General features: G+C 41.6%; 1 protein-coding gene and 1 long non-coding RNA gene across 5 annotated transcripts in view; one reads left to right on the top strand and one right to left on the bottom strand.

Annotated features, from left to right (window-relative positions):
* The first annotated feature begins 1,888 nt into the window (after positions 1 to 1,888).
* LOC122550836 (uncharacterized) lies at positions 1,889 to 8,877 on the top strand. The gene is made up of 3 exons (XR_006311957.2): positions 1,889 to 4,903; positions 5,127 to 5,291; positions 7,672 to 8,877. It is a non-coding gene; the product is annotated as an uncharacterized LOC122550836 (long non-coding RNA).
* The window catches only part of nek5 (NIMA related kinase 5), a 96,565-nt gene continuing 81,038 nt past the window's right edge, over positions 5,285 to 20,811 (bottom strand). For 3 of the 4 annotated variants that reach the window (XM_043692147.2, XM_043692148.2, XM_043692149.2), the window contains 3 exons: positions 13,258 to 13,410; positions 10,451 to 10,568; positions 5,285 to 5,965 (listed from right to left, as the gene is read on the bottom strand). In XM_043692147.2, the coding sequence (XP_043548082.2) occupies positions 5,689 to 5,965; positions 10,451 to 10,568; positions 13,258 to 13,410 (548 nt within the window). In that variant the 3' untranslated portion in view covers positions 5,285 to 5,688. The remainder of the gene's footprint in view (positions 5,966 to 10,450; positions 10,569 to 13,257; positions 13,411 to 20,811) is intronic. The other variant, XM_087988302.1, reaches the window with a different exon arrangement.

Below are 20,811 nucleotides of genomic sequence, written 5' to 3'. Positions count from 1 at the left end.
CCAGCACCCCTGGATTCCCCTACTAACCAGTTTACCATGCAGAACCTTGTTGAATGCCTTGCTGAAATCCATACAGACAACATCTGTCCTGTATTCATTAATCTTCTTTGTCACTTCCAAGAAATTCAATCAAGCTGTTGAGACATGATCACACAAAAAGTTATGCTGACTCTCCCTAATCAATCTTTGCATTTCCAAATGCATGTAAACCTTGTCCCTCAGAATCCTAACAACGTACCCATCTCTGACTCACCAGTCTATAATTCTCTGGCTTTTCCTTACAGCCTTTCTTGAAAAATGGCACCACGTAAGCCAGCCTCTGGTCTTTCAGCACCTCACCTGTGGCTATTGATGATGCAAATATCTCAGCAAGGTGTCCTGCAATCACCTTCCGAGTTCCCCTCAAAGTTCTAGAATACATCTGATCTGTTCCTGGGGATTTATCCATGATTATGCATTTTCGGACATCCAGCACATCCACTTCTGTATTATGGACACTTCCAAGATATTATTTATGTCCCCAAGTTCTCTAGCTTCCAAACCCTTCTAAACAATAAATAATAATGCAAATACTTGTTTAATATCTCACCAATTTCCTGTGGTTCCACAAATATTGATCTTTAAGGGGCCCTATTCTCTCCCTAGTTACTCTTTCTCTTAATGTACTTGTAGAATATCTTGGGATTCTCCTTAATCCTATTTGCCACAGAGATTTCACCTTTTTGCCCTCCTGATTTTCCTCTTAAGTATACCCCTACTACCTTTATACTCCTGTCGGGACTCACTTGATCCCAGCTGTCTATACTTGACATATGTCGAAGAGTATAACGCAGGAAAAGCACAGCTGGTCAGGCAGCATCCGAGGAGCATAAGTTCTTCATCAGGAATGAGGGGGGTGGCTCAAGAAGGCTGAGAGATAAATGGGAGAGGGATGGGCTGGGGAGAAGGTAGCTAGGAAGACGCTAGGTAGATGAAGGTGAGGGTGAAGGTGATAGGTTGGAGAGGAGGGTGGAGCGGATAGGTGGGAAGGAAGGTGGACAGTTCAAGAGAGTGGTGCTGAGTTGGAAGGTTGGAACTGGGATAAGGTGCAGGAATTGGGAATAAGGGATAGCGTTTTTACAGGACGCAGGGTGGGAGGAGGTGTAGTCCAGGTAGCTGTGGGAGTCTATGGATTTAAAGTAAATACCTCCCTCCCCTTCTTGGACCTTTCCATTTCCGGTGACCGACTCAACATGGACATCTACTTCAAACTCACCAACTCCCACAACTCCCTGGACTACACTTCCTCCCACCCTGCCTTCTGTAAAAATGTTATCCCTTATTCCCAATTCCTCCACCTCTGCCACATCTGTTCCCAGGAGGATCAATTCCACCATAGAACATCCCAGATAGCCTCCTTCTTCAAAGACCACAATTTTGCCTCCCACATGGTGGTTGATGCTTAACTTCCTGCACCTCTGCCCTTGAACCCCATTCCCTCCAATCTCAACAAGGACAGAATCCTGCTGGTCCTCACCTTCCATTCCATGAGCCTCTAGACAAATTGCATCATCCTCCACCATTACTGCCACCAACAAACAGACTCCACCACCAGGGATATATTTATCTACGTTTCAGAGAGACTATTCCCTCCACAACTCCCTTGTTAGGTCCATGCCCCCCACCAAATCACCCTTCACTCCCAGCACCTTACCCTGCCACTGGAAGAAGTGCAAATTCTGCGCTCCCCCCTCACCTCTGTCCAAGGCCGATAATGTGTTGCTGGAAAAGCGCAGCAGGTCAGGCAGCATCCAAGGAGCAGGAGAATCGACGTTTCGGGCATGAGCCCTTCTTCAGGATTCCTGAAGAAGGGCTCATGCCCAAAACGTCTATTCTCCTGCTCCTTGGATGCTGCCTGACCTGCTGCGCTTTTCCAGCAACACATTATCAGCTCTGATCTACAGCATCTGCAGTTCTCACTTTCTCCTCTGTCCAAGGCCCCAAAGGATCCTTCCACATCCATCAAATTTACCCGTACTTCCACACGTCATCTGCTGTTCCGTTGCTTTCGATGTGGTTTCCTCTACACTGGGGAGACAGGACGCCAGCTTGCAGAATGTTTCAAAGAATATTACAGCACAGGAACAGGCTCTTTGACCCTCCAAGCCTGTGCCAATCCAGATCATCTGTCCAAACCTGCCACCTATTTTCTAAGGGTCTGTACCCTCTGCTCCCTGCCCATTCATGTATCTGTTTAGATACATCTTGAGTGATGCTATCATTCCTGTCCTTACCACCTCCACTGGCAATGTGTTCCAGGCACCCACCACCCTCTGCACAAAGAACCTTCCACGCACATCTCCCCTAAACTTTTCCCCTCTCACTTTGAACTTGGAACCCCTAATAATTGAGTCTTCCACTCTGGGAGAAAGCATCCACCCTGTCTATACCTCACATAATTTTGTCAGCCTCAATCAGGTCCCTCCTCAATGTGTACAATAACCTGCTGGTTACTCTCCCCTTTGAGAATATTCTGCACCATCTCTGAGACATTCTTGACCCTGGCACCAGGGAGGTAACACACCATTCTGCTATCTCGCAGTTGGCTTCAGAAATATCAAAATGTGCCCTGGACTGCAGAGTCGCCTATGAAATTCAATCCAAAGGAACCTGACATACCACTCTTTACAGTAGAAACAGTTTGGATACCAGAGACACATCTGTCAGCACTATATTTCCTCTGAGAGGCCAACAGCCACTACATTTCCCAAAATAGCATACTTATTTGAGATAGGGATAGCCACAGGAGACTCCTTCACTACCTGCCTAACTCTCCTACCTTTCCGAGCAGTAACCCATCTACCTAACTGTATCTGTGGTTTTCCTACCTTCCTGAAACTGCCATCCCACATCTCCTAGCTCCTGTAAATTCCTCATTGTCTCTAACTGCCGTTCCAACCGATCCATGCGATCTGACAGGATTTTCATCAAACACACTTCTTGCAGACATAATCTCAAGGAACACTGAAATTATCTGTAATCTCCCCTATCTGACAGAAAGACCACATCACTCCACTAAAAGTCTTCTCTGCACCTTAAACAATCTACAGACCCAAAATATACCCCAAAAAATCACAACACATGCTCTCAAAAACTCTTGTGTTGAACAGTCTTATTGTTCAAAAACATTGTTCTGGAATAACTTAATATCAAAATCAGGAGACAGATCTCAGTATAACATTAAAAAAAAGTCCCCTCAACCTACTCACTATTATAGATTTGCAAAAAAAAAATTATAAGTCTTAAAATTAAACACTTAGCTGACCACGCTCTGAAATCACTGATCATTCCCAGTTGCTGTGTGTAGTTTCCATACTGAAGTATCCCAATGTCAGCTGTGAAACAGCATTGCACTGTTTGTTTTTCTTTGACTGATCTCCAGAGATGCTTGTAATTTATTATATTTACTTAGTTTTCAAAAACTTCAATTATGTACAATAGTAGAAATACTCAAGTGCAAATCTATTCAGATCAGAAATAGCATCATTCAATGCAAGTTCTATAGCGTGTTTCCTGTTAATTTGTGAACAATACCTCTCCTTGTCATTGTGCAAATGAAAAAGACAATGACCACTGCTAGAATTTTGAAGTATTATAGTCATTATGCACAGTAATCTTCTATGCAGTGTTGCTTGCTGGAGGAAGATGAACAGTAGTGGCTCTGTCCTACAAGCTGCTTTAATCTATCATTACATTGAATGGGGATCAGCTCATGGGGGAGATAGAAGATAGAAGTGCAGCGATGTAATGTTAGGCCTCTCCACTCCATTGACTTTCATTTCCTGTCAGTAGGTAGTCTGTGAGTATAATGAAGGGGAAACAAGCCCTGGAATATGTAAAATATCCTGGATGTTTCCAACAATATCATTAAAATGTTTTGCTTTAAAATAGGTAAATCTGATTCAGACCTCATGGTGTCCAGACATGTATTCCAGCATGGGAAACTAGGGGTCAACAAGAGGAAGGTATAAAAATGTTCAACATTGTTTCTCTTCAAAAAGTGTTAAAAGACATAAACTGAAATTGCTAATGACCAATTGTGGGCGGCACGGTGGCACAGTGGTTAGCACTGCTGCCTCACAGCGCCAGAGATCCGGGTTCAATTCCCGCCTCCGGCGACTGACTGTGTGGAGTTTGCACGTTCTCCCCGTGTCTGCGTGGGTTTCCTCCGGGTGCTCCGGTTTCCTCCCACAATCCAAAGATGTGCAGGTCAGGTGAATTGGCCATGCTAAATTGCCCGTAGTGTTAGGTTAGGGGTATGGGTGGGTTACGCTTCGGCGGGTCGGTGTGGACTTGTTGGGCCGAAGGGCCTGTTTCCACACTGTAAGTAATCTAATCTAATCTAATCTAATCTAATCAATGGGTGTAGGCTTTTAGCCGATGAAGCACGAATAGGATAAGGCTCAATTCTGAAGATGAATCTTCTTCCAAAATCAACAAGATGATCTGTTGTTCTGTAATTTGTAAAATAAGTTCATTAATCCTTGAAACCAGTCGATCCAGCTAACATTATTTAAATTTTGAAAAGGAGTCCTGTTATGCGCATTTGAACATGAATGAGAGGGCAAAATCTTCTTTTCACATTCCTTTCTTTGTCCGGTTTAGGATGAGTCAGCCATGACTGTTGTAAACAATAGCACTATTGTGTCCAGGTATCATTGCTAAGTATGAAATGTTAGTAAGATTTCAATCTGTTCTCAGGTAACTGGCCACAAGTCTTCATTGGGATCATCTTTTGATCTTGCTGATTTCAGAGCAATTGTCCTCTGCTATTTGTCCCAGATCTTGTGCATTCCAATAGATGGTGTTCCCAATTTACAACAACAGAGGCTGATGATGTCCCCAACTAAGTTTGGCAGTCAAGGTAAAGTACCAGGCATGATGTATATTATCAACACTCCTTGGTGGTTTAAGTGAGAGTGAAGGACACAAATACCACTGAGCTTTATCCACATTCCAAACCATAACATCATGACTCAGAAAATAACTCATCCTTTCACAGAAAGTCCCCATATTACCATAAAAATAGATTTACAATATTGGGGAAGTGAATCAGCACTTATACCTTGTCCCCATTCCTTACGCAGGTGCCCCTGGGAAAGCAAATGATGCAGCAGGTTGAATTCCAAGAGAAAACTAACGGATTCCAAAACAGCGCCCTTGTGCAATTCGAAAACTATCAGTCTCAATATTGAAAGACCAAACGAACAGAAACAAAGCTGCACAGAACTGAGGAGTGTTCCCGCTACAGAGTAAGTGGTTGACTAATCACCTTAGACACAACAAAGTGGCAATCACTTGCCTTCATGAATTTGGATTTACTAAATAAATAGTAATACTTACAAATGACCGGAAATATATTCCTAAAAATGACAAGGCTAATCTTTACTGACTTTTATTATTGACTCTAAAGACTATACATATAGCTAGATATATCCTTGATGAATAACAATAACCACTTTCACAGCTGGTTGTCTTGAATGTCGTAGTTAATTGATCAGATGCCTGACTAATATATCCAGTAAAGTCTTTTACATTGAAGTTTTTCTTTGAAATACAAGTATACTTTTAGACAAAACTGTAAGACTTCTTGTGTTTCAAATGACTCCCAGGTAGTTTATCAGCTGTAAGAACATCACAGTAACTGTATCATTCTCTGGCAGTTGTCCCATTTTGTTCTGTACAATTCTTGCCTGGGTCAGGTGCACCTCTGTTCTTTTCATCAAAGGATTCCTCAGACTTTCTCTGAGAATCAGGAACAAGTACTTCCTTGTGGCCTTCATTCTTTTGTTCCTCTTCTTCATTGGATATTCTTTGACTGATTTCTGGCCCATCACTACCTTGTATTTTCTCTTCTGGATGAACTAGATCTTGCAAAGACTCTACGAGCTGCTCTGTGAGTTCATCTTCTGATTCTTCAAAATTTCTAGGGAAAACAAAAATTCATATAAATACAATTCAGAATCCTACAAAATGAATCAGAGTAGTCACATAATAAAGCTTTGTGATGGTTAAGTCTGAAAATACTAAAAGATTGAGACAATAAAGACCTCAAAGTGCTTTACAACCACAGTCAATTTCCACATGGTTAGCTCTCACAAATAACGATGTAAAAGTGACCAGATAATTGGCCAGTGCAGGAGTAAACAATTCTCTGCTTTTCTTCTAAATAATGCCACAGAATCTTTTAAGGCCACCTAAACAGGCAGGTGAGACCTCAGTTTAATGTCTCATCTGAAAAAAGGCACCTTCAACGGTATCGCACTTGCACTGGAGTGTCAACCTTGATTTCTGTTTTCTAATCATGGTCGAATCCAAAGACTGCTAACTCAGAAGTGAGAATCTTACCAAATGAACAATGGTTGACAAAGTTTTGTTTTATTCATTGACAAGATGCAGGCGTCACTAGCTTAGCAAACATTTATTGCCTATCTCCAGTTGTCCTTGAGAAAGTGGTGGTGAGCAGCCTTATTGAACCACTGCAGTCCATTTAGTGTGAGTGGACACATTCTTGATCTGGACAGAATTCCAGGATTTTGACCTAGCAACTAGACTGTATTGATTCATCAGCTGAGGAAGGATGGTCAATACTAATCAACTGAAGTTGTCATTGCCCATGTTTGACTAGATGCCAAAAAACTTCAAGGCTCCAAAGTGAATGTTAAGGACTCACAGAACCTCATTCTCCCAAATATGTCTCTGCTAAGCCTGTGGAATTGGAGGAATCTGGAACATGGGGTGAATGGCATGATTCTGTGCAAATGACTACATCAGCCATTGTTTGAATAGTCAATTATGTCACTTTCCCATACTTGCTGCAAATCCCCAGACGCTCGTGAACTTTGCAGGATTGGCTGGGAGTACCTTTATCATACCCAAATCTGATGTTCAGGTCAATGCCCAGTAGTTTATTCAGTTTTATTTTTATTATATTTGGTTGTTGCAATTTGCTGCAAAAGGATGACTTGCTTGGCCATTTTAGAGGGTAATTATGAGCCACTATTTTGTTGTTGGACTGGAGTCACGTATCAGCCAAATTGGACAAGAGTAGATCTTTTTCCCTAAAGGACATTGATGAATCAGGTGGACCTTAACAAGTTTCCACAGTGACCACTACTAATGCAAGATTTACATTTAATATATTTTTCACTAACTGAATCGAAATTCCCCCAATGGAATGATGGGATTTGATTGTTGTCACTAGATCAAGAATATAGGTCTTTGAATTATTTGTCCACTACTATGCTACCCTGTTGTGCTCTAATCTAATTTAGCTTGATTGTTTTGTGAGTGCACAACACAGAAAACATAGAACACAATGTCATCAACTATTATTACAATTTAATGTAGGTTAGGAGTGCAGGTGATGGGATGTATCAAACATTTGTCAAGGAATTTGATTTTAGGATGGAATACTAGAGCAAGAAACTTGCAGCCTAGATTGCTTCGATTATATACTGAAAATAGCATTGAAGTTCATTCCCAAATTGTTTAGATTAGCTCATTTTTACAGGCGTGTTGCTTTTGCTGTCAAAATCTATACATAAAGCACTAAAGTTTGTGTTGTGCAAGTTCAAAGTATACGTAAATGGACAGTGGCAAGTTTCAAACTCCTGCCATTCTGCTTTACAGAAATCCAAAGCTGATCCATTCTCACTACCGCAAGGTGCTCTTCAGATGAATAACACTGATAAATTTAAGACGAGGCAAGTGTGATATAAAGTGTAAAGTATATATTAATTATCATTTGAGAATTCATATTTTTAATGGGAATTTTTGTTTCAGTTCTATAAGGGAATTTTTTTAAAAAAAGAAGTCAAGTGATCTAAACACGTAATTTCTGAGAAAACATGCAATTCATGTCAAAACTAATCAATCGAAGGTGTCATTGCCCATGTTTGACCTGGTGCCAAAAGACTTGAAGGCTCCAAAATGAATGTTGAGGACTCACAGAGCCCCACCCTCCCAAATATGTCACTGTCCCATGATCGCTGCTAGGCCTGTACAATTGGAGGAATCTGGAACACAGGCTGAGTGGCATGATTCTAACCAGATAGATGTGGTATGAGTTGGTGGATTGATAAGTTAATGACATACAGAAAAACAAATGACACTGATATCGTAATTTGAATTTAGTCCAGAACAATTAGATTTTGATTTCATTCTAGAAGAAGAGTAGGGTATATTTCAGTTCAGGAGAGGATTTTCCCCTAGCAGAAGGGTAAATTGGATTTTCAAGTCATAGAGTCATCAATTCATACAGCACAGAAACATATCCTTTGGTCCAACTCATCCACATAAACCAGACATCCCAATCTGACCTAGTCCCATTTGCTAGCATTTGGCCCATATCCCTCTCAACCCTTCCTATTCATGTACCCATCCAGATGTCTTTTAAATGTTGTAGTGTTCCAGCCTCCAACACTTTCTCCGGCAGCTCATTCACTTACAAACCACCCTCTGTTGAAAAGGGTACCCCTCAGGTCTTTTTGAAATCTTTCCCTCTCATCTTAAACCTATGCCCTTTACTTTTGGACATCCCCATCTTGGGGAAAAAGATGTTGGCTATTAATTGCTTTTGCTGTCAAAATCTATACATAAAGCACTAAAGTTTGTGTTGTGCAAGTTCAAAGTATACGTAAATGGACAGTGGCAAGTTTCAAACTCCTGCCATTCTGCTTTACAGAAATCCAAAGCTGATCCATTCTCACTACCGCAAGGTGCTCTTCAGATGAATAACACTGATAAATTTAAGACGAGGCAAGTGTGATATAAATGAAGAACTTTTGCCCAAAACGTTGTCTCACCTGCTCCTCGGATGCTGACTAACCTGCTGTGTTTTTCCAGCACCACACGCCAACTCTTATCTTCAGCATCTGCAGTCCTCACTTTCACCACGTTGGCTATTAACCCTATCCGTGCTCCTCATGATTTTATAAACCTCTAGGAGGTCAACCATCAGCTACTGGGAGGCCTATAATACAACCCCCAACAAAGTGATTATAAGTCTCCAAGCTGTGAGAGTTTGGAGAGAATTTTTCCAGTTGTCAGATTGAGAACAGATTAGGCCATCAGAACTGGAAAGAAGTCTTATTAATCATTCATGGTATGTAGACTTTGCTAGCTGAGCCAGCATTTGTGGCTCGTGCCTAGTTGCCCTTGAGACGCTGGTAGTGAGTTGCTTTCATGAACAGCTGCAGCCCTCGGGAGAGGTTAAATAGGCTGAGGCTGTTTTCCCTGGAGAGTCGGAGGCTCTCCAGGGAAATCATGAAAGGCATAGATAGAGTAAATAGACAAGGTCTTTTTTCCTGGGATGGGCGAGTCTAAAACTAGAGGGCATAGGTTTAGGGTGAGAAGGAAAAGATATAAAAGAAACCTAAGGGGCAACTTTGTCACGTAGAGGGTGGTATGTGTATGGAATGAGCTCCCAGAGGAAGTGGTGGAGGCTGATATAATTACAACAATTTAAAAGGCATCTGGAGGGGTATATGAATAGGAAGAGTTTAGACGGATATGGGCAAGTGCTGGCAAATGGGATTAGATAGTTTAGAATGGCATGGACGAGTTGGACCGAGGGGTCAGTTTCTGTGCTGTACATCTCTATGACTCTATGTGCTGTACGTAGATTCACAATGCTGTTAGGGAGGGAGTTCTAGGCTTTTGGTCCAGCAAAACTGAAATACAGCGATATAGTTACAAGTCAGGATGGTAAATGGAAGGTGAGCTTGCAAGTGGTGGTGTCTCCCACATATCTGCTTCCCTAGTCATTCAAGGTGGTAGTGATCATGGGGTTGGAACATGCTGTCTAAGTAACATTAGCATATTTCTGTAGTGTATCTTGTAGATGGTACACACTGCTGCAACTGAGTATGATGGAGGAGAAAGTGAATGTTTTTGATGTGTTGAAAATCAAGTGGGCTGTTTTGTCCTGGATAGTGTCAGGCTTCTTGAGTGTTGGTGGAGCTGCACCCATCCAGGCAAGTGAGGAGTGTTCTATCACAAACAAAAACAGAAATTGCTGAAAAGGCTCAGCAGATCTGACAGCATCTGTGGAAAGAAATCAGAATTAGCTTTTCGGGTTCAGTGACCCTTCCTTGGAACTCTGTTCTTATGATCTATCAAGCCAGGTGTAATTTTGGAATCTGATTCATCCAGCATTACAGCCGGCTGGAACCATTGGATAAGTAGATGAGGAGAAAACAGCTAAAACACGTAAGAAGAGAGAACTAGAAGGTTCTGTTGGTAGTATTAGATGGAAAGGGGTGAGAGAAGGTTGGTCTGAATTGTAAACACCAGTATGAACTAGTTGGGCCACATAGCCTGTTTCTGTGCTACACATTCAGATAATATCCCTTTGTTTATTTGAATGATGGAAGGTTAACAATTTTTTAAAAAAGAGTAGTTGGCTCACGTGTCATCATCGTCAGATCTCGGTTCCAGTCGTGCCTTATCGAGATCTATTTCAGAGGCAGTGTTTGATTTGGGATCATTGTTCTCTTCTGTTGGTTTCAAAGGAGTCAGTGTGTCATCTGTTGAACATAAACATGGAACAATCAATAATCAGCACTGTGTGAAAGGGCAAGGCTGGTTCAGCATACTCATAACTATCTCTATAATCATTCTCTTAATCCTGTACCTGGTGTCACAGAATTGAAAAACAGAACGGAATTGTTTCAATCACAAGCCTAATAAACATTCATGATGACTGCATTTTTGTTACATAATATACAATACATATGCAAGTTATCAATATATACACACATCGTAAACATAGGCAATAATATTCTCCAGGGGCTGCAACAGCTCAGTCAAAGAGACTTCTGCCTAATTCCTGAAAAGGCTACTGACCCTTATCCATTTCTTCAGGTTAGCTTCTTAGAATGATGTTGGCTGGGCTCTTAATACATAATTCATTTGCTTATTGTAATAGGGCTTCATCTTTCAGAATAAAGGGGCCAGCAGCAAATGAAAGACTTCTGACAGCAGCACTGTCACAAGACAGGACAGTGACAGCAAGGCCACCTTTAAGTGGAGTTCAGCTCATTTTCAAGTGATAATGTTTCGGTTTTCTCCTGTTAGAAATGGTCATTGCCTGGCCCTTGTATGGCACCAAGGTCTTGCGCTTATGGAAATGGACTGTTTCAGTATCTGGGGTGTCATAAGTGGTGTTGAACATTGTGAAATCATCCACAAACACTCTGACTTTATGACTGAAGGGAGATCATTGACGAAGCAGCTAAAAATGATTGGGTCAAGACACCATTCTGAAGAACACTGCAGCGGAGACCTGGAGTTAAGATGATTGACCCCAATAAACACAACCTTTGTTCCAGGTGTGACTCCAAACAGCAGAATTTCCCCCAATTTCCATTTACTCCAATTTTGCTAGGACTTCTTGATACCACTCTTGGTCAAATGTTGCCTTGATGTCAATGGCAGTAGCTCCGACCTCACCTTCACTTTTGTGAAGAACTTTACGGAATGCTAAGTTCAAATGTAAACAATGCCTCATTTAAAAATAGAGAAGGGTCTAACGCTGAGATATTTATGCCATTTTATTAATAGCCTCTCCAATTCTTGTTAAGTGGTTGCAAAAATTAGCAGATGAATATATTTGTATTATAGCACAGCAACAATCACCGTGTACACCATGACAAAATAATTTGCATTGGCTAAATTATGTTTATTCAAGAAGGTATTGGATTATGATTTGGATAGAAATAATGTGCAAAGATATGGGAGAAGCAGGAGACTAGCAGCAAGTGAGGAGGCCTGTGACCAGTGGAGTGCCACAAGGATCGGTGCTGGGCCCTCTACTTTTTGTCATTTACATAAATGATTTGGATGCGAGCATAAGAGGTGCAGTTAGTAAGTTTGCAGATGACATCAAAATTGGAGGTGTAGTGGACAATGAAGAGGGTTACCTCAGATTACAATAGGATCTTGACCAGATGGGCCAATGGGCTGAGAAGTGGCAGATGGAGTTTAATTCAGATAAATACGAGGTGCTGTATTTTGGGAAAGCAAGTCTTAGCAGTACAGGACATTGGTTAGGCCACTGTTGGAATATTGCGTGCAATTCTGCTCTCCTTTCTAACGGAAAGATGTTGTGAAACTTGAGAGGGTTTAGAAAAGATTTACAAGGATGTTGCCAGTGTTGGAGGATTTGAGCCACAGGGAGAGGCTGACCAGGCTGGGGCTGTTTTCCCTGGAGCGTCGGAGGCTGAGGGGTGACCTTATAGAGGTTTACAAAATTATGCGGGGATAAATAGACAAAGTCTTTTCCCTGGGGTCGCGGAGTCCAGAACTAGAGGGCATAGGTTTAGGGTGAGAGGGGAAAGATATAAAAGAGACCTAAGGGGCAACTTTTTCACGCAGAGGGTGGTACGTGTATGGAATGAGCTGCCAGAGGAAGTGGTGGAGGCTGGTACAATTGCAACATTTAAGAGGCATTTGGATGGGTATATGAATAGGAAGGGTATGGAGGGATATGGGCCGGGTGCTGGCAGGCAGGACTAGGTTGGGTTGGGATATCTGGTTGGCATGGACGGGTTGGACCGAAGGGTCTGTTTCCATGTTGTACATCTCTATGACTCTAAGTAATCATGCTTATTTGGTGCAGAAATGATGGACTGAGTAAACATCCTTCTGTGCTCTAACACTTGGAATTCAGTGATTTTTTTTTAAACCAGTTTTACTCAGCTAATAAATATTAATTACAAATGCATAATAATGCTGAGAAAAAGAGATAAGCTATCAAAGCATCTTGTCTTAAGTCATCAGGGCAGACTCAAGAATACTAAACCTCAAAGAGACGGACAATTTAAAATGCATGAGAAGAGGTGCTGACTGGTGAGCAAATTTACTCTGATTCATGGAAGTGTTGCCATAGAGAATACACCAGGAAATTCATGGAACGGCCCTCTGCCAACTGCAGTCCACTTGCCAAGCAATCAGAAATTATTTTTCATGTATTATAAATCATTGTTCCCTTTGAGATTTGGTGTTCATGCAATTCTGTCCTGCTGAGTTCAAGATAAAAATCTTTAGCAGCATATTTCTATTTTTCAGCACTACTCAAGTCCTGTGCTCCCAAGTGACTATAGATATTTTGAATGTCATTAGTTAAATTAAGTTATATTTTACCTTATTATAACTTTAAATAAACAAGAGCAGGTTTGTCATTTCATACAGTCTAATTGCAAGAGATTTCTTTACCAATCTGATCTTCACTCATGGTCTGACAAACGGACGATAGCTGAGCAGCCTGTAGTGCATTCAGCAGAGTATCTGGTGGTTTTTGTTCCCAATGATTTCTGTTTTTAGGAATATCTGCATTCATCACCATAATCTCATCAGATTTGGAGGTAGCTAAGGAAATTCAAAAATCAGATTCAGTGATAACTTTAACAGTTTACAGTGGCCCAGAATCCATTGAAATGAGACACCTCACAGTGTATCATGTCAGTTAGATTTTTCTTCTCTCTCCCTTCAACTCAATGTTTTACAAATTACTAAAAATACAAGTTGGTAATAGTGTGACTAGAGTAATGGGGCATCTGAGACAGTTCTCAGTCTCAGTGACAATTCGCTTCTTAACCAATGTGATTTAGGACTTGGAAAGAAACGGAAGAGAAAGGAATAGTGCGAATCTCCTCAAACCTTTTCCTCCTTTTTTCTTATTCATAGAGACAACGTGGGCTTCACTGGGTGGGCCATCATTTATTGACCATCCCTAATTATCTTGGAAAGACGATGGCGAACTATCTTCTTGAACCTCTCCAATGCATTTGGTATAGGTAGACGCACAATTATGTTAGGGAGAGAATTCCAGTATTTTGAGCCATTGACAGTGAAGGAAAAGTGATATATTTCCAAGTCAGGATGGTGAGTGGCTTGGAGGGGAAGTTACAGGTGGTGGTATTCCCATGCATCTGCCACTCTTGTCCTTCCAAATGATACTCAGTGTGGGTTCGGAAGGTGCTGACTAATAATCATTGGTAAATTTGGTGCAGTAGTTTTGTCACTGGCCTCGTAATCCCGAGACCCAGATGATTCTCTGGAGACCTGGGTTTGAATCCCACCATGGTGGCATTTGAATTTTAAAAGATCTGGAATTAAAGTTCGAATGACTCCCTCAGTCTCAGGCTGACACTGACCCCCCGGTCTCTGGCCTACACAAGTATAACAGAGAATAATTAACGAACAACTCTTTACAACTCCTTCCTCCAACCTACCTTTTACTTTCCCTTCTACAATACTAGTCAAATAAAACTCCCGATTAATATTTATGAAACAAAGCTTCTTATCTCAAAACCAGGCAGGTTTTGGTTCTTCCTTGTATTCCAGTCTTCTTTTTTCCTTCTTGGGGATTCTGTTTCAGGTTACTAATCAATAAAGGTACCTTGAAGAGAGCTCTTCTCAGAGCAGTTAGCAGATGTCGTTGGCTTGGCAGTTCTCCTCCCAATTGTCCAATTTGGCCTGGTCTTATACCCCCAAAACATCGGATTGTGTCATTGGCTTTTAAGATTGTCAACATACTCAATTCAAACTTGATTGGAATTTGGTATTTTTGGGGTATAATTTAAATTGATTGGCCTAATTCAAATTTTTTTTGTCTCATAGCAACTCAGCCAGTGCTATCTTTTCTTAACTAAATGTTACATAGTATCTTATCGAGAACACTTGGTGCTGTCACTGCTAGCTTTTAACTCTCTTAAAGGTAGAGGACACCCACATCTTCATAACAGGGAGTCAGTGTAGGCCTTAGACTGGGAAGTCAGTGTAGGCCTGAGACCGGCAAGTCAGTGTAGGCCTGAGACTGGGGGAGTCAGTGTCGGCCTGAGACCGGGGGAGTCAGTATCGGCCTGAGTTTGGAAGAATCAGTCTGGGAAGCTGTGTGTGGGGAGTTGGGTCTGGCCATGTAGGACATTTCTGACAAAGTACTCCATTGGTCACCCTGGAAAACTCAACAACTGCACATTGTGGCAGAGACCTGGCAGCACCAGTGGAAACAGTGAGGGGAAGGTAAGAGAATGATGAGAAGGAAGGGGTAACATTCCAGATGAAATGAAAGGAATGAAGTAAGTTCTTGAAAATTGGAAGTAAGATGTATTGTTTATTTTCCCCATCATAACATGAGGGAAAATACACTGATATACTCATGACCTTGGGTGGGGGGGCACAGTGGATCAGTGGTTAACACTGCTGCCTCACAGCACCAGGGACCCAGGTTCGATTCCAGCTTCAGCTGTCTGTGCAGAGCTTGCACATTCTTCCGTGTCTCCGGTTTCCTCCCACTATCCAAATATGTGCAGGTTAGGTGAATTAGCCATGCTGAATTGTCCATAGTGTTCAGGGATGATTAGGTTAGGTGCATTAGTCTGGGGAAATGTAGGGTAATTGGTCTGGGTAGGATATCCTTCGAAGGGGCGCTGTGGACTTGTTGGGCCGAAGAGCCTGTTTCCACACCATAGTAATTCTAATTCCTTTGAACCTTACTAATCATTTTTCAATGCAAATAATCATCTCCACAAATTTAACCACTGTAATGGCTTCTGAATGCTTTTTATAGTGATTGTAACAAGGTCACCACCTTATAGAATATGAGTTTCCTGATTGGGGCTGTTAATCTGGTCCAGTTAGGCAGCCCAAGCTGACAGGTATAAACAGGTGTGAGAGCCCGGGTGTCTCTGGAGAAGGAGCACATGGTGTCCACCAACACCCTTGAGTTGTTCAGGGAGAAGTGGGCGCTGCAGAGAGTGGGGTGCATTATTTCCCCCTCCAACTCTATTTTGATTTAATCCCTGCCCTCCCCTTCACTGTTTGATCACACAGCATTGCCCTTTGATGTGAAGGGCACTGCTTGTCACTGGCCACTCGGGTGTTTCCTTTCTTCCTGGTGGTGGAAGCTGAATAAAGATTTGTGCACCTTGAGTCTTTCACTGTGTCTCACACCTGCACACATGACATAAGAAAAGAAAAAGAAAAAAAGATTTTAAAATAACAGGTGTGAGAACCCAGGTCTCTCTGAAGAAGGAGCACGCAGTGTCCACCAAAACCCTTGAGTTGTTCAGGGAGAGGTGGACACCATAGGAAGTGTAGCGTATTATTTCCCCCTCCAACTCTATACTGATTTAATCCTTGCCCTCCCTTTCACTGTTTGATCACAACATTGCCCTTTGATGTGAAGGGCACTGCTTGTCACTGGCCACTTGGTGTTTCTTTTCTTCCTGGTAATGGAAATTGAATAAAGATTCATACAGTTTGTGTCTTTCACTGTGTCTCACACCTGCACACAAAAAATTAAAAAAAGAAAGGTAAAAAAAAGGTGTGTCAGAGATTCTGTTCACTTTGAGAGCTGGCTCAAAGTGAACAGAATATTCTGCAAATATTCTGCACGTTTAAATAAAGGGTGACTTGGTGACAGGATACTGGCCTCTGTGGAGTTATTTCATTTTTAAACACATGAACCGCTCTGGAAGTAGAAGGATAATAGAAGATGGCTAATTGAACAGACTTGAAGACAAACGAGCACTATTTCTGTTGTATTATGGCTTACCTTCCTGACCAAACTGGCCTGTACCTTTAAGACAGCTACATGACATAATGACATGATGTTCAGGTACCCACCTCAATTTCAGTTACCCTCTCTCTCGATGCAGTCAGACAGTTAGTCATGTAATGCAAGTTATTTAATGTACATTAAAATCAGTAATCAGAGAACCCTAGACTGCATGTGTAAGTATGTGAAATTTTAGCCATGTAAATAGTCGGTGGTGTATAAATAAATCTCAAGATACATGACTCAACAAAACCACAAAGTTTATGATATATGTTACATGGGGTAGCATGCCGAAAAAAAACCGCAAGACATAGTGACAGTAAATTGGTGCTAAAAGCTTGAATTAACTGCAAGTTAGTGACAGTAAATGGAAACCAAAGGCTGATAAGGTGATAGTACTATAGCAGTTGTGAAAAGTTTTCCCTAACAGTCATCATTCCTAATCATCTGCACGGGTTCTGTGCTGCCATTACAAATACAATCAAACTAACATGCTTCAACCAAAACTAAAGGCTACAAACTTGAACTGAAGCAAATTGAGCACTCGACTTTTCTCTTTAAAGAAACTGAGAGGCCTGCTGTTGACTGGAGTAAAATAAACAGGAGATTTAAGTAGTCCTGAATGGCACACTGAGAAGAAAATAAAATTTAGTAACACTGAAAAAAAAGTCAATACTAAAGAGTTCTTGTCTGTGTCTGGAGTTAGTCAATTCTGCCATGTTCATTTCCAATCAATAGAAAAAATACAAGCAAGTTCTCACTTTTTTTAGTACAATGAGCACCTACACGCACAGAAACCGACTACTACAAGTCTGGATATCCTAAGCTATAGCAAAAAAGGAAAGAGAGAAGCCAAAAATTACCTTTAAAGCAACATCAACAAATAAGAAAGAATCACTTTTAATGTCAACAGGAATAATTAAACATAGGGAAAAAAAACATTACACAATTGTACAGATTTTCACTTTGACATTTTAAAGAGCATAAAGCTACACAAAAGGAAGGTAGAAGGCAAACATCTCACTGATATTCTGCCGGAACATCAGTTATTTAAAGAAAGCATTGGTCTTTATGGGTTAGCAGACAACTGATAAAGAACAACAGGCAATTAATCCTTTTCCTGCCTTCATCACTGGAAGGTTAAGAAGAATAAAATCTTCCAGTATTTCTGATAATGATGCAAAAGCCCTAACAGCACTTTTCAAATTTTTGAAGATCAACTTGCAATTCAATTTCAGCTAACAGGCATGAGTACATGTTGTACTATCAACAGCCAGACAAAATAATCAAACAATTTGTAGGCATATATCAATACAGAGAAATGCAACTTCACTAAAGCCAATTTAGCCGAAAGGCTGGTCATTGCCTCCACACCTATAAAATCATTCAGAAAATGCACTTCTTGACAAACCTCAGGAATACACCATTGGCACATTACTAGAAGAAGTATGTAGGTTTCAAGCAATTATATCATGTCAGCACTGGCTGAGAGTGCTCAACACTGACAAAAATCATTGTAGCACTCAACAGGTTCAGTGGACCATCCGAATCTTCCAGAAGATGTAGCTTGTCTCACCTATCAAGATCGTGTACAGCATTTTATGACTTATGCAATCTATGTTGTACAAGAGGTCATTGAGTTAAAAAAATGCATAAGAATTCCAATGGTCCACAGAAACATAAAATATTACAAGTTGCTCCACAAAAACATATGAAGAGGGACTAACCAAGGAATGATGCCAAAGAAGCTTCCAAAGTTCCATCAATGCCACACAAGCCTGTTAACGAAGTCCAAGAGGTAACTAACGTTACAGCTTACAGATAGTTAATGTGGCTAATTTGTCACACCACATAGACAGTGTCAAAAAAGCTGAAGCCTTTATCTCCATTCAAGTAAAACGTCTGAAAAGGAATAAACAACATGCACTACATGCCAAGATTGGCACTGGTGCAAGTACAAATGTCATCTCCTTACTTAACATGTACTCAGCAAACTGTCAAATGTGGTGCAGTCCACATAAGATAAGCTACTTAGAAAGGGTGTGACCGGCATTATCTGTTTTATATATTAGTATGGGTCCTCAGGATAGACACTCAAAATCCTTTACATCATTGACGCAGATGGACCTCATCATTGGTCTGCTAGCGTGCACTGATCCGCATATTATGATCCACGACTGGACAAATCTGCAGTTACAATACCAAAGATTCCAGCTCTCAACATCAAGCTTTTATGTTTTGGTCATAGCTAAGCAAAGCCAACTCAGCAAGTCAAATCAGATGATGACTAGCTGCAACAGTTCAAAAAGGCCATCCTGAGTGGAAGATCTGAACACAGCCTACAGGTTGAAAAGATAGCATGTTTTTTACAGATGAACTAGGACTTTCCAAGAATTTAATCTTTAAAGACAGAAAAGAATTCTACAAACCCTATACCAAGATATGCTAGACTGTATACATTTAGGTTACACGGGCACAGAAACAATAAATAGAGTCATAGAGATGTACAGCATGGAAACAGACCCTATGGTCCAACCCATCCATGCTGACCAGATATCCCAACCCAACCTAGTCCCACCTTTCAGCACCCGGCCCATATCCCTCCACACCCTTCCTATTCATATACCCATCCAAATGCCTCTTAAATGTTGCATTGTACCAGCCTCCACCACTTCCTCTGGCATATCATTCCATACACGTACCATCCTCTGTGTGAAAAAAATTGGCATATAATCGATATGTAGGTCCAATATTAATGAAGACATCAACAACTAATCAGGTTGGGTGAAACATGCCAATTCAACAATTGAGAACTCATTCCATACAAGTTTCCTTCTGAGTTGTGCTGCAAGATTGCAACTGATACTTTCTATGTTCAAGGACACAATTTCATTCTACCAAATTCCCTTCTGTATTGCAAATCAAAGTTATCATTAGTGCAACATTTGCTGACATTGTTCACCACATTCAATGTACCCTCAACAACCTGTGTCCAATAATGGTCCAGAGTACACTCATGTACCTTTCAAGGATGTGCAGGAAGTCAGGTGTGTAACATATTCTTTCTCCTCACTATCCTCAGTTGACCAGTCTTTCAGAATGCACTGTTTATTCTGTAAAATCTATGATCATTAAACGTAAAGCTTGTCAAGAGTTTCAGATAGCTACATTATATCTATGTGGTGCTGCCCTAAGAAACTCTCACCAGAAGCCCTTAATTTAGCTGACAGAGGTACCAAGGTTTTGTCTCCCACACCACCCAATCACATACACAAAACATTGGTAGAAATAAGGGAGAAAATTGTATGAGCATAAGATTTTTCCCCAACAGTTTGGCATAGTTGGCAAGATTTCTCTTTTACGAGGTTTTCTTGAACCTCTTGTTGCTATTTTACGAGGTCTTTCACGAATCTGCTTTATTAAAGTTCCCCTTGGGCCTGTGTATGAGGAATGCCCCTGAATTGACCAGTGAAATTGTTTGATTTGCGTTAGCTTTTTAGAAAGCGAGAGGGGAACTATAGATTTAAAATTTTGGCAGTCTGCGTGATCTGGTCCTGAAGGGAAAAGGGAAAGAGGCTGTGGCAAGATGGAACCAGAAAGACCGCAGTCCTGAGGGTTGGGGGAGGGCATGAGACACTGATCTGAGCTAACAGGCTGATCTACAGAATGACGCTGTGGCAAGAAGGGAATTGGCAAGAATAATTTCTAAATTCAGGTGACCTTGAGTTATTGACAGCTATGCCTGCGCCAGCCGACCCATTGTCCCAAAATCCACAAACCTGACTGCCCCGGCCGACCCATTGTCTCTGCCTGCTCCTGCCCCACCGAACTCATCTCCGCATACCTTGACACGGTCCTGTCCCCCTTAGTCCAAGAACTCCCCACCTACGTTCGGGACACCACCCATGCCCTCCACCTGCTCCATGATTTTCGCTTCCCCGGTCCCCAACGCCTTATTTTCACCATGGACATCCAGTCCCTGTACACCTCCATCCCCCATCACGAAGGACTCAAAGCCCTCCGCTTCTTTCTTTCCCGCCGTACCGACCAGTACCCTTCCACAGACACCCTCCTTCGACTGACTGAACTGGTCCTCACCCTGAACAACTTCTCTTTCCAATCCTCCCACTTCCTCCAAACGAAAGGAGTAGCCATGGGCACCCGCATGGGCCCCAGCTATGCCTGCCTCTTCGTAGGATATGTGGAAC

The sequence above is a fragment of the Chiloscyllium plagiosum genome, unplaced genomic scaffold (genome assembly GCF_037043375.1).
Source record: "Chiloscyllium plagiosum isolate Xiang-an unplaced genomic scaffold, Cpla_swu_hap1 HiC_scaffold_6, whole genome shotgun sequence".
Lineage (NCBI taxonomy): Eukaryota > Metazoa > Chordata > Chondrichthyes > Orectolobiformes > Hemiscylliidae > Chiloscyllium > Chiloscyllium plagiosum.
This window is presented reverse-complemented; position numbering and strand designations above follow the sequence as displayed.